General features: G+C 49.0%; 8 protein-coding genes across 8 annotated transcripts; 4 read left to right on the plus strand and 4 right to left on the minus strand.

Moving 5' to 3' along the window:
• Window positions 1-32: 32 nt before the first annotated feature.
• BJY04DRAFT_217432 (major facilitator superfamily domain-containing protein) lies at window positions 33-1,257 on the minus strand (the record flags this gene model as incomplete). The annotated part of the gene is made up of 4 exons (XM_073716039.1): window positions 33-350; window positions 399-524; window positions 571-908; window positions 960-1,257. Coding segments are annotated over 4 exons (1,080 nt in total), but the record flags the coding sequence as incomplete, so codon positions are not given.
• Window positions 1,258-1,523: 266 nt separating this feature from the next.
• BJY04DRAFT_227337 (D-mandelate dehydrogenase-like dehydrogenase) lies at window positions 1,524-2,740 on the minus strand (the record flags this gene model as incomplete). The annotated part of the gene is made up of 2 exons (XM_073718602.1): window positions 2,491-2,740; window positions 1,524-2,445 (listed from the first exon to the last, which is right to left on the minus strand). The coding sequence occupies exons 1-2, from the start codon at window positions 2,634-2,636 to the stop codon at window positions 1,524-1,526; spliced, it is 1,068 nt and encodes a 355-aa protein (XP_073571920.1). The 5' UTR covers window positions 2,637-2,740.
• A 623-nt stretch (window positions 2,741-3,363) lies between these two features.
• On the minus strand, window positions 3,364-3,691 carry BJY04DRAFT_187224 (uncharacterized protein). Its single transcript, XM_073711014.1, has one exon. It carries the CDS (start codon window positions 3,620-3,622, stop codon window positions 3,398-3,400), a length of 225 nt encoding a protein of 74 aa, XP_073571921.1. The 5' UTR covers window positions 3,623-3,691; the 3' UTR covers window positions 3,364-3,397.
• A 2,919-nt stretch (window positions 3,692-6,610) lies between these two features.
• BJY04DRAFT_187227 (uncharacterized protein) lies at window positions 6,611-7,376 on the plus strand. The gene is made up of 2 exons (XM_073711015.1): window positions 6,611-6,770; window positions 6,843-7,376. The coding sequence occupies exons 1-2, from the start codon at window positions 6,739-6,741 to the stop codon at window positions 7,057-7,059; spliced, it is 249 nt and encodes an 82-aa protein (XP_073571922.1). The 5' UTR covers window positions 6,611-6,738; the 3' UTR covers window positions 7,060-7,376.
• A 417-nt stretch (window positions 7,377-7,793) lies between these two features.
• BJY04DRAFT_187228 (Zn(II)2Cys6 transcription factor domain-containing protein) lies at window positions 7,794-9,307 on the plus strand. Its single transcript, XM_073711016.1, has 2 exons — window positions 7,794-8,642; window positions 8,700-9,307. The coding sequence occupies exons 1-2, from the start codon at window positions 8,508-8,510 to the stop codon at window positions 9,057-9,059; spliced, it is 495 nt and encodes a 164-aa protein (XP_073571923.1). The 5' UTR covers window positions 7,794-8,507; the 3' UTR covers window positions 9,060-9,307.
• A 511-nt stretch (window positions 9,308-9,818) lies between these two features.
• BJY04DRAFT_217434 (uncharacterized protein) lies at window positions 9,819-10,397 on the minus strand (the record flags this gene model as incomplete). The annotated part of the gene is made up of 1 exon (XM_073716040.1): window positions 9,819-10,397. One exon carries the CDS (start codon window positions 10,395-10,397, stop codon window positions 9,819-9,821), a length of 579 nt encoding a protein of 192 aa, XP_073571924.1.
• Window positions 10,398-11,841: 1,444 nt separating this feature from the next.
• On the plus strand, window positions 11,842-12,292 carry BJY04DRAFT_217435 (uncharacterized protein; the record flags this gene model as incomplete). The annotated part of the gene is made up of 2 exons (XM_073716041.1): window positions 11,842-11,862; window positions 11,894-12,292. The coding sequence occupies 2 exons, from the start codon at window positions 11,842-11,844 to the stop codon at window positions 12,290-12,292; spliced, it is 420 nt and encodes a 139-aa protein (XP_073571925.1).
• A 394-nt stretch (window positions 12,293-12,686) lies between these two features.
• BJY04DRAFT_187232 (MFS transporter) lies at window positions 12,687-14,526 on the plus strand. Its single transcript, XM_073711017.1, has 2 exons — window positions 12,687-13,015; window positions 13,074-14,526. The coding sequence occupies exons 1-2, from the start codon at window positions 12,779-12,781 to the stop codon at window positions 14,307-14,309; spliced, it is 1,473 nt and encodes a 490-aa protein (XP_073571926.1). The 5' UTR covers window positions 12,687-12,778; the 3' UTR covers window positions 14,310-14,526.
• The last annotated feature ends 383 nt before the right edge of the window (window positions 14,527-14,909 follow it).

Here is a 14,909-nt window from a genome sequence, read left to right on the forward strand (position 1 = left end):
GGGGGTGGGGGACGAACTAATAAGTTTCCTACTAGCGAAAATAGGAGCGGAATGGCAATATGATATCCTCGCTCCTGTTTGTGCGCTGCATGGAAGGAGATACATAGCGAGCAGATGAACGCGGCAAAGTACGGCGGTGCGGTCAGAAGAAGGGTGATTGTGTTGTTATACCCCAGCGTCCCGACAATTGAGGGGAAGAAGTTGTTGAACGACTGCGCGGTGATGAGAGCCATTTGCATAACGATAAACATGTACAGCTTAGGGTCACGGACGGCTTGCTTGACGCCCCAGAGAAGAGAGTTCGGGTCGGAGTCTTCGATCCCTGCATTTTCGTTTTGCAGGCGCCAATCCTGAATCCTTGTTAGCTGAAGTTAGGCAATCTTGTTTGTTGGACCTACTGCTAATAGCTGTTGCTCCCGACTCAGCCACCATCGCTTGGACGCGAGGGGGAAGTCAGGGATAAACGGGATGACGATCAAAGCTATAGCAATGGTCATTGCCCCTTCGATGATGAAAAGCCATTGCTATAATAGTTAGCATCGGGTCGTAGTCAGGTAAGTGCAATCCTACCCATGCTGGTCTGTTCAACTTGTTCTCCATCCGACTGATGATACCCGCAGCAATCAAACCACCGAAAGAGCTAGCAAGCATGTTCGCTCCGTAGAGGATAGCAATTCGTGGTGGCAGCTCGGCTCGTTTGTACCAACATGACAAGAGCAGGAAGACGCCTGGTAGGAAAGGACCTTCGACTAGGCCAAGTATAAAGCGACACATGAAGAGACCAGCAAAATTGGTAGTAAAAGCCTGGCACAGGGAGACAATACCCCACGCTGCTGTGACGCATCCGATGTACAACGATGGTTGGACTTTGAGGATCAAAATGTTCGATGGGACCTGGGTGAGGACATCTAGGAGACATCAGTGGCTGCTTTAGACGATGAGATGGCAATACAATATACATCCAACGTAGAAGATCATAAGGCAAGTGTTGTACTGGGTATTGGTAATGCCCAATGAGCCCGGCAGGCCAGAGATCTTCGCATTGGCAATGTTGTTTCTGTCCAGGATATTCATCAGGAACAGAATCACAACAGCCGGCATGAGATGAGAGTCTAGCTGTCTGACAAGCTTCTTTTCCAACTTTTGCAAGTCATCTCGACTGTGACCCTCCAACTCAACAGGCAACGGCAGCTCCTGAAGAGGCTGAATACCGACCTTGTCGATGGTCTCAACGTTTGCTTTGCCTTCTTGATCCATATTGAGTCTGTGAAGAATGCACAGCGTGAGTCAAGTAGGCAGATCTGCGGGCTATTTGAATGCGGTCCCCCTCTAGAGGGCTGTAGACGGACAGGTCTCCGATATACAAGGGTCCAAAATGCGGGGACCCCCGGACTACCCCAGACCAAGAGGTGGAGAGAAATCCGACGGTCCCCAAGCCGTCAAGACTTTTCCAAGGCCGGATAAGCCGAGTTAAGAAATTGTGGAGAAGGCTTGATGGGTCTTGATTGTGGATTCTAAGCAAGCTATGATTGTGCCTTCAGGTACTCTAACACCTCTCTCGCGTTGACCGGTGTAGCGGGTTGTCCAATACGTTCTCCAGTCGGTCCAACTGTCGCGAGAATGTTCTTCATCGCATTGAGCTCAAAGTTGATGCGAGTGTTCAGAGCTCCACCGGCGATATGAGTGGTGAGAGTTACATTCTCCATCGCTGCCAGTCGAGGAGATACCTGCGGTTCATGATAATGGACGTCTAATCCAGCTGCCGCCAAGGAGCCGTTTTCCAATGCTTCGATCAGTGCTTCCTCTTCAACAACCTCCCCACGAGCCGTATTTATCAATCTTGCGCCAGGCTTCATTAGGCTCAAGGTTTCCCGGTTGATCAGGTGTCTTGTGTGCTGGTTCAGAGGGGTATGCAGCGACACGCAGTCAGACACTTTCAATAAACTCTCCAGGCTATCATGAAACCTGACGTTGAGAGACATTTCACTCTCAAAACTCTGCCGGGCTACATCATAATAGTGCACCTCCATCCCCAGAGCCTGCGCCTTACGCGCAACCTTCTTGCTGATATTCCCCAAGCCTACAAGGCCAAGGATGTGGCCGCTCGGGTTGTGCGAGATGGTCGCAATAAGCTTGTGTGTCGCTGTAAAGATATCCGGATCCACTGTTCGGGCTGCGAGCTGCGCGCGAGTGAAGTTTCTGAACACTGACAGGATCATATACAGTGTTGTGTCTGAGACTGCTTCGTCAGATGCACCGGCGCCATTTGCGTACCAGATTCCGCGTCGCCCAAGGGCTTCGACATCAGCCCAGTTGAAGCCTGCTCCGGCTGAGGCAAAGATACGGACTGATTGTGGAAGGAGTGTGATCAGTTCATCATCCCATTGTCCCATCTCGCCGCCAGATTGAAAATGCGGGCGGAAGATGGCCACAAAGTCACCATACCTAAAGCAATCAGCGTGTTGTTCGTTTCGTTGTGGGAACACATACTTTCTGTCTTTCAAGGCCTGAATAAAGGATTGGCGATCAAGCGCGTCATTGCGAATGACCTCAGATCGTGCAAGAAATTCGTTGTTGTAGAAGTCATGGTTGTACTTAATGGGATCGCCAAGATGGAGAACAACGGGTTTGGCCATGGCGAGTCTTGCAGGGGAGGCGAGTATCGATGGGGATCAACACCATGATGCCAGAAGATGGTAGAAATGAGATTTAAATCTAGCACGTTAGTACTTGCGCTCGGTCAGCCCCCGGTGAAAGAGAGGAGCAACAAACACCAAAGACGGAGAGCACGCCGAGCTCTTATACATGCATGCATAAATGACGTAAGTAAGATACCCATTACTTATGCACATCCATCACAAAGCTTCATGCATCAAACAAAGCAGACCTGTCTGCAGCCTTTCGCCCAACAGACCACTCAATTCCTTCCTCACACACTTCACTCCTTTATTCAGCGTCTCGCCACCATCCTCAAGCTTTTCTCAAAAGTGCAATGACAAAAGAAAGCCCGCCTTTCCCGCGCTGCCAGCGCTGGCAAAAGTGGGGGTACCTACTCCGCTTCCCCCACCACTCCCCATCCATCACTAACAATGTCCTCAATCAGGTCAACAACCACCCGGTCGGGACGTGCATTCGCTATATCAAACTGACGTACCCCAGCCGCCGCCGACTCTTGCTCCTCACAACCCTCTCTCCCACGCCCCATAGACGCACTGCTACGCCAGAACAACTCGAACAACTAGCCCGGCAATGAAACCAGCCACAGCCCTCAAAGAAGGGTGACGAATATACTTATGCCACATGCTATATGGAGCACAAAAGGACGACGTCGGGGTATTTTTGTTGCAGACCAAAATTGAGCAGTTTCACCACTCTCTCCTATTACCTCTGTCTTTACCTACAATAGGTACCGTGTAGGCAGAGCGGATTTGGATATCGTTTTGTTTAGTACCAAAGTTGAGAGCTTCATCGATCCCTTCAAGTCGCGCAATCCATCATACTGCTTCATCAAATGGGTCACCAAAGGAACTGCCGAGAAAGCAATGACAGAACTCAACGGTCTTGACTTGTGGAGTCGGCCAGGCCTGTGAAAATTAGGCCTTTGTACACCAAATGACGACATAACAACTCCAACTTCAATGGCAATCGACAGCAGGATAATGGTAGTCGTTACATCCTCGATCGGTGGAACCGTAGCAGCGCCCAAAAGCATTGCAAGGGATACCTACGCCGGGCCCGGACGGCAACAGAAAGTCATGGGACTGCCGAAACGGTCGAGATAGGACCATCAGAATCAGAGGATCATGGCATTTTCTGAGAGCTTTGCCGTGTTGGTTTTCGCCCGTTCTCTTTTCGCTTTCAATTCATCGCCGCTTTCATGTTTCCATGGACCTGCTGACAAGGGTGTGTTGGTGTACCCAACTGGTGAGGCAATAAGCAGGACACTTTGTCCGCACGATTTGGATCAACGCGCGCCGGATGCGCCAAGTTATGCGTATGTGGACTTTGCGAGTTCGGCTACGGTTGAGGAGGCGATGAAGGCGTTGGATAGAGCCGTAAGGCCAGGGATGGGGTGGGGAAATACAGGCATGGCTAGGTATCGGTGCCATGACTGTAGCACTTCAACTATCAAGATATGTTCGTGAGTGAATATGGCTTTTTTGAAGGCTCAGCCTCTTTCTTTTTTTCAGTCAGGTATGTGGACCTTGGAATACTAGACCTGTAGCTGGCTCTAATCCTAGTCTCAATTCATCTATCTTGAGGTTGGGGAAGCTCAATTTCAAAAGCTAACCTGGAAGCAGACGCACTATTTTCTAGACCATGTACGTTCAGTATTCTGCTAGACGCCAGGTCATTATTCTTGGCACCAAGATGTCTTGATCGTACCGTGAACATGCTCAACAGTTCAATCCTTCGTATTAGAAACTGGTGAGTAAAGAACCCTTCCCCAGCGTGATAGATAGGAAGGCTATAATTTTGAGAAACCTTCACGGTGTCTGCGTATAACCTCCACATTCTCCATGCTAAATTCTCGAATACATAGCTACGCATGCATTTTCGTCTTGCTTGCCAACTGGTGAGTTGTATTTAGCAGGCCCGTGATTGTGCCCGCCACCAAGACCCAACGCCCTTAACATAATACCTGACTACCATTGTACAGATCGCGCTGGCGACCAGTGGTTATAGTAGTCAAATTCGCAGACCCCTAGTCAGGCCTTTGGTGGAGACTCTTGGTTTCGGCAGATGATATATCGGATTCTAAGAGTAGGTAACTATATGCAAGAGGGTTGGAAGATCAGTCTTTGAAGACTGGCACTCTCCAGAGTGCACATTTAGCTCGTGCAAGTTGCTAGCAAGTCTTCAAAACTTGGTCATGGCCTCCTGAAACTTTCACTCTTGACTGGCCATCGTAGTCTTGGCTTGGGCGTGGTGAATCTTCTTAGACAACGCCGTCAAAGAAGCTCAATCGAGCGAGAGATTGTCGCCCAAATCAAGCCCAAATATCTCACCAGATCACCTTTAGATATGAAAATGAGCTTGTTGCCCTTTCCGCCGAGCTTTTGTATCTCGCCCAGGATCCGGCAAACCTTGGTCTTAAAATACTCCGTATTTTAGCGAACGGTGCTTGCATGTTATCAAGCCTTCTTGTTCACTACACGACTCGTGTAACAGCTAGAGACATGTCCTTCTGATGTGGTAGGCCGGTGCGAAGTTTTCACAGTTTGACGAAGTGTTATTTAAGAAAAGGATTTAGGCAACTACTGCCACGATCCTTATGCAGCTCTAGGGACCCAAAGCCGTCTGGTAATACTTCGGCATAGAACCTTTGCACTTCAAGCGCAGATGCATCCACCCTGGTGGACCAGAAGCGTGCACGGAAGCAGTAACTCTCGAGAAGTGGAGATCATGAGAGCAGCACAGACAGTATCAAATTCTGGCTGCTGAACAAGCCCCGTGATCGGGAGTTGGGAGTCGAATCACTACCAGGTAGTGTAACCAACCCCTTACCTTGCCCTTACTCGCGCTTAGCCGGGTCAGATATAGAAGTATGTGATAGTCCCATGGGTAGCCATCCAGTATTAGAGCGTTGTGATTCATTTATCTCTCGGGCATGGGGCTTCCTGGCATGATCATTTCCGACTATCGTGGCCTGTCTTATAGCTTATGCAATCCGGGCATCACTAATCTAATTCTGAAAAGGACCGCGCCTGCAGACATTGTCCTGGAGTGAGGGCTTGTCGGCTAATGTCTAGGAGGGCCACCGATCGAATTTTTCTCCTGCTGTGCCGCTGCAGAGACCATTGTATATTGGAGAGGACGAGGACGTCTTGAAGTGTCTGAAACTTTAGGTTAAGGTAGGAAAGGAGGAAAGATGTAGGAAATCAGCAGATGAACCATGCTGCCTTCTACACGTAATGCGCCTCATGTCATAGACTCAAGGAATCTTTATTTAAGAGAACCATCTTCAGCTTCGTGGACCAACGTTCCGAAGCATGATGGTAGATCTACTAACATAATAGGGCATATTTTTTATACCTACTTCACATGCTAGTGACGGAGCTCTGCAAATAGTATTCAAAGTCTGGAGGTCATCCTGCTTTCGTAGAGCATCGGAATCCGGAAACACTCTGAGCAGAATCTCACAGTGCCGGGCTATGAAGCGCTTCATTGCGGTTAATTCGAAAGGGGTTGAGATCCTAACCCTGTCTGCTTGGGCATCCGACACATGTTTTACAAGGTGGTTTCCCTCCATCCCATGTTTCCGGTAGTCTTCTTCGTATACCACAGATTTGATCTGGAGGGAGCTAGCTCCGGGCGTCTTAGATTTGAGTCACATATTGCCTGGGGTCGAAAGGGGTTGAGTTCGTGATTGGGATCCTGATACAGCCTCTCGTACATTCGGCCGAAGGTGTGTGCGGGTGGGATCTCTCCGCCTGGTAAGCCCAAGATTAAGTTTCACATTGGAGCCGAGTGACAGATACCTACTTATGCTCTCTTCACCTCTCAGACTTCCGCGCCCGGCGCTTATACACGGACGCCTTCATTGTCCCCTCCCCCCCCCAAAAAAAAGAAAAAAAAAATAAAAAAATAAAAAAATAAAAAAAAACGCGGCATTAATGACCTAGGCGTGATTTTGCTATTAGTTACCTCTGTGAAACTGAGCATAGGCACAGGTACCTTAGCTCCCTAGACCACGGCAAGTGGTTAATAAGGCTGATCGCTTCTATCTCAGGATAGATGTTGACCTCGCTGATCCTGCACAGTGGTGTCTTATGCAAAGGTCGCGTAGACGATATCAAGGTCAGTTGTGTATGACAGATCATGTGGATGGGTTTACAAACCTCTTGGCAAGTGTCTTTCTCTTCAACCGCTACACTACCTAGCGCAAAGCAGCATCCAAACTATCAAGTTCCATCTGATAATTCGGTCTTCTGTAGCAGACACGCTATTCTTAAAAGAAGACTTGGAGAGATCTGTTTCTGCGCCCCATCGCATGCTGTTGCTGCTTCAAGCTGCTCTTATCACGGAAGATTCTTCCACAAGGATAGACTGGATTAGATAAGTTCCATCTGCCAGTCAAAAGTACGCCTTCACCTAGTCATAAACGCATTCGGCTGCCTGCATTCTCACTTCCAAAGCAGCCATCATCTGTCCGACACACCCGGTTGCCCTGTTATCAACCTATGTGCTGACCCAGGCTATCCTCGTGATAATGATCGTCTGTGCCATGATGTAATCCATAGAAAGATTCACCTTCGACCAACGCGCTCATGGTGCAATGGCGGCGTCATTGGCGATCGCGTTGGGCCCGTGCACAAACCGCCTCGTCAGCGACGCCCGGACCTTGAGGTGGCTATTACTATTTTCATTTGAAGACTTAATCCAGCGAGGTCGAGTTTCTCGAGTCTAAGCCCTTTTTACAATGACACCAGGTCCTCTTTAACAAATTGATCTATCATAGTTCCTGAAACATGCCATGTGTTAGCCTCGCTGGTGTTGGTTACATTGGACAGACAGAAATGGTCAATCCGGAGGCTCGGCATAGGTGTTGCTGCAACACTATGAGGGCTTGATTTTACTGGTGTAGTAGTGCTCCACAAAGGCAGCGTCGAATGCAGTAGAAGCACGCAAGGCATAAAACCATCAAAACGCTAGAAGCTGGTACTTTTATCCCGGCAGCGCTAGCCAATCTGCTTGGGGGGCTTGCCTGACTTGGCTATCACCTGGCTGCAAGATCGCATCCTGATTACCACGTAGCTCGCCCAAACCACTTCCGTGAGACCCGGAACAAGGGCTAGGCCTGTTAAATGGATGCCGACTTGTGGGGCTGGCTAGGCTGATGGAATTCATATGGTTGGCGGCTGATCCCGAAATAAAGACTATTATACCCTCTCCAGCCAGCCATGGATGGCTTGGGTGCAGATTTATCTTCGTCTGATTTATGCCAAGGGGAGGAGATGCATGTTACAGGTTCGTCGAAGAGAGATGGTTTAGGCAGTACGTGAGCAGGTGATAGCCACCCGACCAAGCTATACATATCGCCCTGGGATTTGTCGTGAGTAGAGAGTCCTTCCACCAACCAATCTATTGACCTTATAGATTGAAGGTGAAGGTTATTCCAGGCAAGAGTTATCATATTTCGCTCAAGTGTGAAGACCTTCCCCCTCTCTTGCGTCTCATTAAGCTAAGGCACGGGGCGCCGGATGTTTGCCAGGGTATAGCGTTATGGCGCCAGGGACGATGCAGGGATTAAGCCTTTGGGGCTACTATAGCCGGTGGCAAAACTTGAATTCATTCGCACCTTGCTGTACCACGGGCACGCAAGCCATCCAATCAAACAGGGCTCACTTCGGGAAGGGGGCCCGAAAAGGATGACTGATCTGGATTTGAGTTCAGCCGTTGACTTGCATAAGTAGTATCCTCTCGCTGAAACAAGGTAAGACGGAGGTTAATCTCCCTCCATCGCAAAGCTTCCGCAAGAACCGAAATAACTACAATTTGTCAATATGAGCAGCCGGAAACCACCAAGAGCCATTGCGCCTGTCCCAGGAGACAACCCCTTTGGCGCAGACATCAGTCTCAAGCCTCAAACGAAAAGAACCTCTACTGCCTGTCTGCAATGCCGCAAAAAGAGAGTCAAGGTAGCGCAAGTCGTTTTGCCTCCCAGCGAAAAACGTCTTTCTCTAACTTCTGTATAGTGCGACGGAACTAGTCCCTGCAATGCCTGCCGTTTGTCTGGCGCCGATTGTGTGATTGATAAAGAGGGGGATGGGCGGCGCAAGATCGTACTCAAACGCAAAATCGATTCTTTAGAACAGGACAACAAGCTCCTTCTAAGAGCTTTTAATACCCTACGCGAGACTGATGAGGAGAAAGCTCTGGAGCTTCTGCGATTGATTCGGAGTAATGTGTCGCTGGGGGATATCTGTTCACGCCTTGACATAGACCCTGGCGCCAGATGTTTGAGAGAAGACACCACGATGATAAACAACAATATGCCTCGTCAAGAACACCCGAGGTCTGATATGAGAAGGGACGTTCGTGGGTTATGGTTCTGAATTTCTCAACGATGGCCTTATTATCTCAGAGGTCCGGCCTACCCTTGGTGCCCGAGTTGTAGTTTAGTGTTAAAGCTCCTGATACCTGATATACACTTGATAAGACAACCTGCTGCGGATTCTGTCTCCGTAGGTAGTTGTCAATAGGAGGGGTTTCTCAAGGCTAGTTCCTTGCTACAAGAGATGAATTGCAAATTTACAAACTTAACTCTATCTAATATTCATTGTTCGATCGTCTACTGTTACTAGTGTCCATCGGTGGAATGTGGCTATTTGCGAAACTATATATCAGTCTTGTTATCTATTATACGGATAGCAGAAGCTATGATACCCCTGTCCCTCATAATCATCTTTCCTCATGGCTAGGGCCTCCAGTACATCTAAAGAAACAGCGGCAACAAACTTAGCCCCAAGGAACAAGGCATACGGCGGAAGATAAAACATACCCTGAAGAACCTCTTCTTCCCATAGACCCATTTCATAATCCACCAGTCCATATTGCTCTAGCCGATCACAAACAGATATAATATCCTGCCCGATATCATCAAGTTGGCTGGGACTGAGAGGATCGACACATTTCAAGTCACAAGGTTGTCGCGTCAAGGACCTTTGCTTTCGAAAAAGCGTGAGCCAACAGGTATTAAGGTCTTTCCACACCCTCAGCTGACCAAGGTAGCCCGTCTGGTCGCTGACACAATCCCCTATATCGATCACTGAGGCATATACCTTCAGTCCATGCACAATTTGCAAAGGAACACATCAAGCATTCTCCATGCAGGGAGAGAAGGACAGACCTAACTGTTTCCCGCCATCCAAGAGCCACCACGAGATATTCAATAATAGTCGACTAGCATCTACTAATTGTCCGGCTCGGATTTGAAACATTGCCAGCTCGAGGTTTTGCGCAAACACCTCCTGCAAAGCTGAAATATTCGAAACTACCTCCTCCGCAGCCTTATAATGCGGCGACAAATACTGTGAAGTCGCTGGCGCTTCTGTGGTCATGCTGTTCGGAAGGCTGGGAGAAACAGACACAATGCTTAGCCGCCGAATGAGCTCTGGCTGGTTCTGAATACTTGATGTAAACTGTGGTATTGGAACGGGCAGAAGATCGATATCTCCGGTTGTTCCACCACCGCACTGATTTAGCGGGATGGCCAAATGTTCCGGTGATGGATCAGCTGCTGCGAACATGGCTTCCAGATTTGTTGGCACAGTCATTGTCCCCGGTCCGCATATAGGAAGAAAATGCTCGTTCGGCTGCAACACCTGCGTATGAACCTGTAACATCTCATCTTCTCTAGTGCCGTTCCCGAAAATGTACGAATGGTGGGACATTCTTGGTTGCAGAATGCTTGTATGAATGGAGTCCCTTACTAAATCACGAAAAAAGACGGTTTCTTCTAGCAATAACAATGACAGGGGAAAGAACAATAGATACGAGGTCTTTATTCTGTGGAGTAGCATATTTTTTAAGAAGGCCAGTAAGTGCTGGGTAACACTATAAAAAGCAAGGACAGCTCTACGCGTGGGAATCAACGCCGATCGAATCGTATCAATCCACGCTGTAAGCTCGGAAGTATATTCCCGCAAGGAGGGGGCGCTATTTCAAGAGCCCCAAGCACTCGATCATTCGAGATTTTATTTGCTGGAACGTGTTTATCACATGCGTGGTGCCTAGTCTAGCACATTATGCGGCAACGTCAACCCACCCCGAAGGGACAATCCTCTGTTGTGATACCCTACAAAAAAGTGCTCTGTGGAGCTGTTCTGCCCTATTTGGCTATGGGAAAAGGTGTCATCACGACATGATGTAATGGTTACTCCAAATACTATTATATAGTTAATTCCTGACTGATCTGTAGATACCCTCCTCCAATGAGCGCATACATAATTGAGTAACTCCATCAACTCACATTCGGGAAATCACTGGTAAAGCCAAGCATACTGCATCAAAATAGGCCTCTAGTTCATTCAGTAGAGTCATCGGCTATTGTTTGCTGCTATATGGCTTATAACTCCGTCCTTTACTGAATTAGTGATCTTTGTCACCTCTCTTTCACTCACCCTTGTGAAGACTAACCGAAGTTGTTAATATGGAAAAATATAAATTCAAAGGTCTCTATAAAGCTCATGCTGAGTTTTAGGAAAATTGACACGTATAATCTAGGTGAAAACTTTAGGAAGGATGCAGCTAGACATTGACTAGGACCCAGTTTAGAGACAATTAAATTGTGAGCCAAAACTCCATGTTCAATATGCTTCCAAGAGCGATACTAGGTTCATTGGAGACCTGGAGATATTCAATAAATAGTGTAAATACGCCTGCTCAGAATACATGAGTTCCAGGCATGGTTTACCTACGAGAGTTAGAAGGATAGTGGTCTTAGTGACTTTTTCTCTCAGCTTAGACCTTACTCAGTGTCGAAGTAATACATCTTTTTGGGCTTCTTGAGCAGTCAAAGTCTGTGGCTCAGATTACTATCTGTCTTGCATCACAAATGAAGATTGCATTTCCTCTTGATGTACGCCGGTCGTCATAAGGGCAATTTTGTTCTCTCTTATAGAGCGGAAGATGACATCCCATCTTATGTCGCGCCGATGATGCCCTCCGTTCAGGAGCTCGAAACAAAGGTCCAGGTGTAAGCAAGCAAAGTCTCAAGCAAGACAGCTGTTAAGAAGGTTGTTGAGCATATGTAGAGCAATCTTCTTTCAATCTGGTGTTTTTATAAAAAGCAATGGCGCTGCGCGACGTGCTCTTGGAGTACATGTCATAGCAACCATGGGCCGAGTTCACTTGTCCGTAAGCGCAAGCAGGCTGGAACTTGCACCAGTGTCTTTCAAAGGAGCTAGGCTTTTGCATCAATCCCAACTCCTTGGCCGGGGCCTTTGGTGACCAAGGACAAGCCAACCACGCCGCAGCCGCCGCGTACGAAGATGCTCTCACATACCACCGACAAAACGAGGGCCTCAAAGCTGTACCAATTGATCTATGCATGATGCACGATTTCAGCGTTCCCACCGAACATCGCAAACTCAAAGTTCTCGTGCCCTTCGCAATCGGCCACGCGACCATCCACGCAATGATCAAAAAGGCAATCATCGATGAACCCTCCGGTTTGCCAGCGCTTCCCCAAATCCTCCTCGGCATGCCGATTGGGAAGGCCATTCAGGCAGAGGGAGTAACGCGCTCATGCTTTCTCGAAGACGCGCGATTCGCCATCCGAAGCTAGGCCGGCGGGTCAAACGACATAGTTATAGGAGGCGAAGTCTCACTCGACGCGTAAATCTTACCGCGTCGCATCGCACGACGAGACGATCCCTCAGGTGCAAAAGGCTCTGATCAACCGGGCTTGCGAATTCCTATTGGTGCTAGTAAGCCGATTATCACGATGGGCTGGCTTCCCTGGCGGCGGTGCAGGCGGATTTATTCACAAGTGGTCGTTTCAGGAGATTAAGTCCGAGTTGTCAGGAGTCCGATCAACGTTGGTTGATCGGATATTATGGGTCGGAGTAAATTCATTCAGAGGTACAAGTTAGTTAAATGGATAGCGGCTATTCCCGACCGATAACACCATTTGCTCTCGGCTAACGTGCCGGCTTCTTCTCCATTTCTCCATTTCTCCATTTTTTTTTCTTTTCCTTCTTTCACTTTTTTCTTGTGTTTGAAATGTCAAACAATAATGTGAGGAATTCAAACACTCTCTATCATTGAGAGTATGGCATCCCCGTCAAAAGAGCTTGAAGGCGTTCAAGAAAGTCCAGCCGGTGAGACAGCTCCACCCCCATACTCCATCTTCACCAAGTCCCAGAAAAGCTTCATCGTCTTCTCCGCATCATGGGCCGGTTTCTTCTCCCCGGTTTCCTCCCAGATTTACTTTCCGGCTCTGAACAGCATTGCCGATGATCTTGGCGTCTCAAGTGCGCTGATCAATCTGACCTTGACGAGCTATATGGTAGGTGCGCCACCTTCGGCTATCATCTCCGTACGGTCCAGATACTAATTCTAGACAGATCTTCCAAGGCATCTCCCCCATGTTTGTCGGCGACTTCGCAGACAAAGCCGGTCGGCGCCCCGCATACCTGGTGTGCTTCCTCATCTATATCGCCGCCAACATCGGTCTTGCATTGCAGGATAACTATGCCGCCCTGTTTGTCCTCCGATGCGTCCAGAGTGCCGGCAGTAGCACCACGATTGCGCTCTCTGCGGGCGTTGTTGCCGATATTTCAATTGCTGCGGAGCGAGGCTCATACATGGGTTTCGTGACTGCAGGCTCACTCCTCGGACCGGCCCTAGGCCCCGTCATCGGCGGCCTCCTCTCGCAATATCTCGGCTGGCGATCGGTCTTCTGGTTCCTAACTATCTTCGCCGGCGCATTCCTGGTGCCATTTACTCTCTTCTTCCCCGAAACAGCGCGCGCGATCGTTGGCAACGGCTCAATTCCACCTCCGAGATGGAATATGCCTTGGCTTCTCCTATTCAAGTCAAGAAAGTCCACGCCACCAGAGAGCCTCGAGCGTCCGAAACTTAGCTTTCCAAACCCAATACGAACACTATCAATTGTATTCCAGAAAGACGTCAGCATCATTTTACTCGCCAACGCCATCCTCTTCGCCGGTTTCTACGACGTCAGCGCCTCAATCCCCTCCATCTACAACGACCTCTACGGGCTCGACGACCTCCAAATCGGCCTCTGCTACATCCCCTTCGGCCTAGGCGCAACCGTCGCCTCAGTAGCAACCGGAAAGATCCTAGACTGGAACTACCGGCGCCACGCAAAACTCCTAAACATCCCCCTGAGCGAAACACGCGCCCGCAACCTCGCTTCCTTCCCCATCGAGAAATGCCGACTGCAGGTTGCATTCCCACTGCTCACGATGGGCAGTCTCACAGTGATCGCCTTCGGCTGGACACTGCATTTCGGCGTGCACCTCGCAGCGCCCACAACGATTCTTTTTCTTATGGGCCTGACGTTGACCGGGGCGTTTAACACCGTTAGCACATTGTTGATTGATTTCTATCCCATGAATGCTGCGTCTGCGACGGCGTCGAACAACTTTGTGCGGTGCTTGCTTGGGGCTGGGGCGACGGCGCTGATTGATCCGATGCTTGGGGCGATGGGGAGGGGATGGTGTTTTACGTTCATTGCGCTGGTGATGTTGGCGACGAGTGGGTTGCTTTTTGTGGTGATTCGGTTGGGGCCTGCGTGGAGGGCGGAGAGGATGGGGAAGGAGGAGGGTAGGGAGTAAGGGGCTGGTGGTAGGTGATGATTATGATGTTATGACGTGCTCGTTAGGTTCATGAAGCAATATAGATCGTTGTTTACTTAACTATTGTATGCCTGATGGTGTTCAGACTATATGTACTTAGTCCTTGCGATGCTCAAATATATATGGTGTATCCACCCGTGGTCTAAAGCTCAAAAACCGTACGACTTGGGTCAAGGTGTACTTCATAATTCAAAAACCACGATAGCATATCCATGATATTCTAGATATCCCACCCACTCCCTCAAGGCAGCCGTGTTGCGACTTGTGCCTGCGCGTTGTGGCTCGAACCCGACTCTGCCGTGGAATACGCAATACGACACCACAGCTGCTCCACAAATCCAAGAAACTCGTCTTTCTTGGCCGGGGCCAATGCTGAGAAACTAGTCTCAATACGTCGGCTCCAGTGGAGATCTTGCTGTCAGCATTCAAGCTGGAGAAGATACGATCAATACGCATCTGATTGAGGGAGTCTTGGATCCGGGATGATGCCACGCTTCAACGAGAACAGTAAATAAGGAAGATTTTGCCTGCAAAGGTAGAGCATCGTTATACAGCACAAATACAGCACAATCTCATCGC

The sequence above is a fragment of the Aspergillus karnatakaensis genome (assembly GCF_047715665.1).
Source record: "Aspergillus karnatakaensis strain CBS 102800 unplaced genomic scaffold BJY04scaffold_20, whole genome shotgun sequence".
Classification (NCBI taxonomy): domain Eukaryota; kingdom Fungi; phylum Ascomycota; class Eurotiomycetes; order Eurotiales; family Aspergillaceae; genus Aspergillus; species Aspergillus karnatakaensis.

Coding starts and splice junctions, on each gene's coding strand:
- BJY04DRAFT_187224 (XM_073711014.1), bottom strand. CDS start 3,622: ATGTCGTCATTTGGTGTACAAAGGCCTAATTTTCACAGGCCTGGCCGA.
- BJY04DRAFT_187227 (XM_073711015.1), top strand. CDS start 6,739: ATGTTGACCTCGCTGATCCTGCACAGTGGTGT. Junction 6,771..6,842: donor CTGATCCTGCACAGTGGTGT/CTTATGCAAAGG, acceptor GGGTTTACAAAC/CTCTTGGCAAGTGTCTTTCT.
- BJY04DRAFT_187228 (XM_073711016.1), top strand. CDS start 8,508: ATGAGCAGCCGGAAACCACCAAGAGCCATTGCGCCTGTCCCAGGAGAC. Junction 8,643..8,699: donor GCCGCAAAAAGAGAGTCAAG/GTAGCGCAAGTC, acceptor ACTTCTGTATAG/TGCGACGGAACTAGTCCCTG.
- BJY04DRAFT_187232 (XM_073711017.1), top strand. CDS start 12,779: ATGGCATCCCCGTCAAAAGAGCTTGAAGGCGTTCAAGAAAGTCCAGCC. Junction 13,016..13,073: donor TGACCTTGACGAGCTATATG/GTAGGTGCGCCA, acceptor AATTCTAGACAG/ATCTTCCAAGGCATCTCCCC.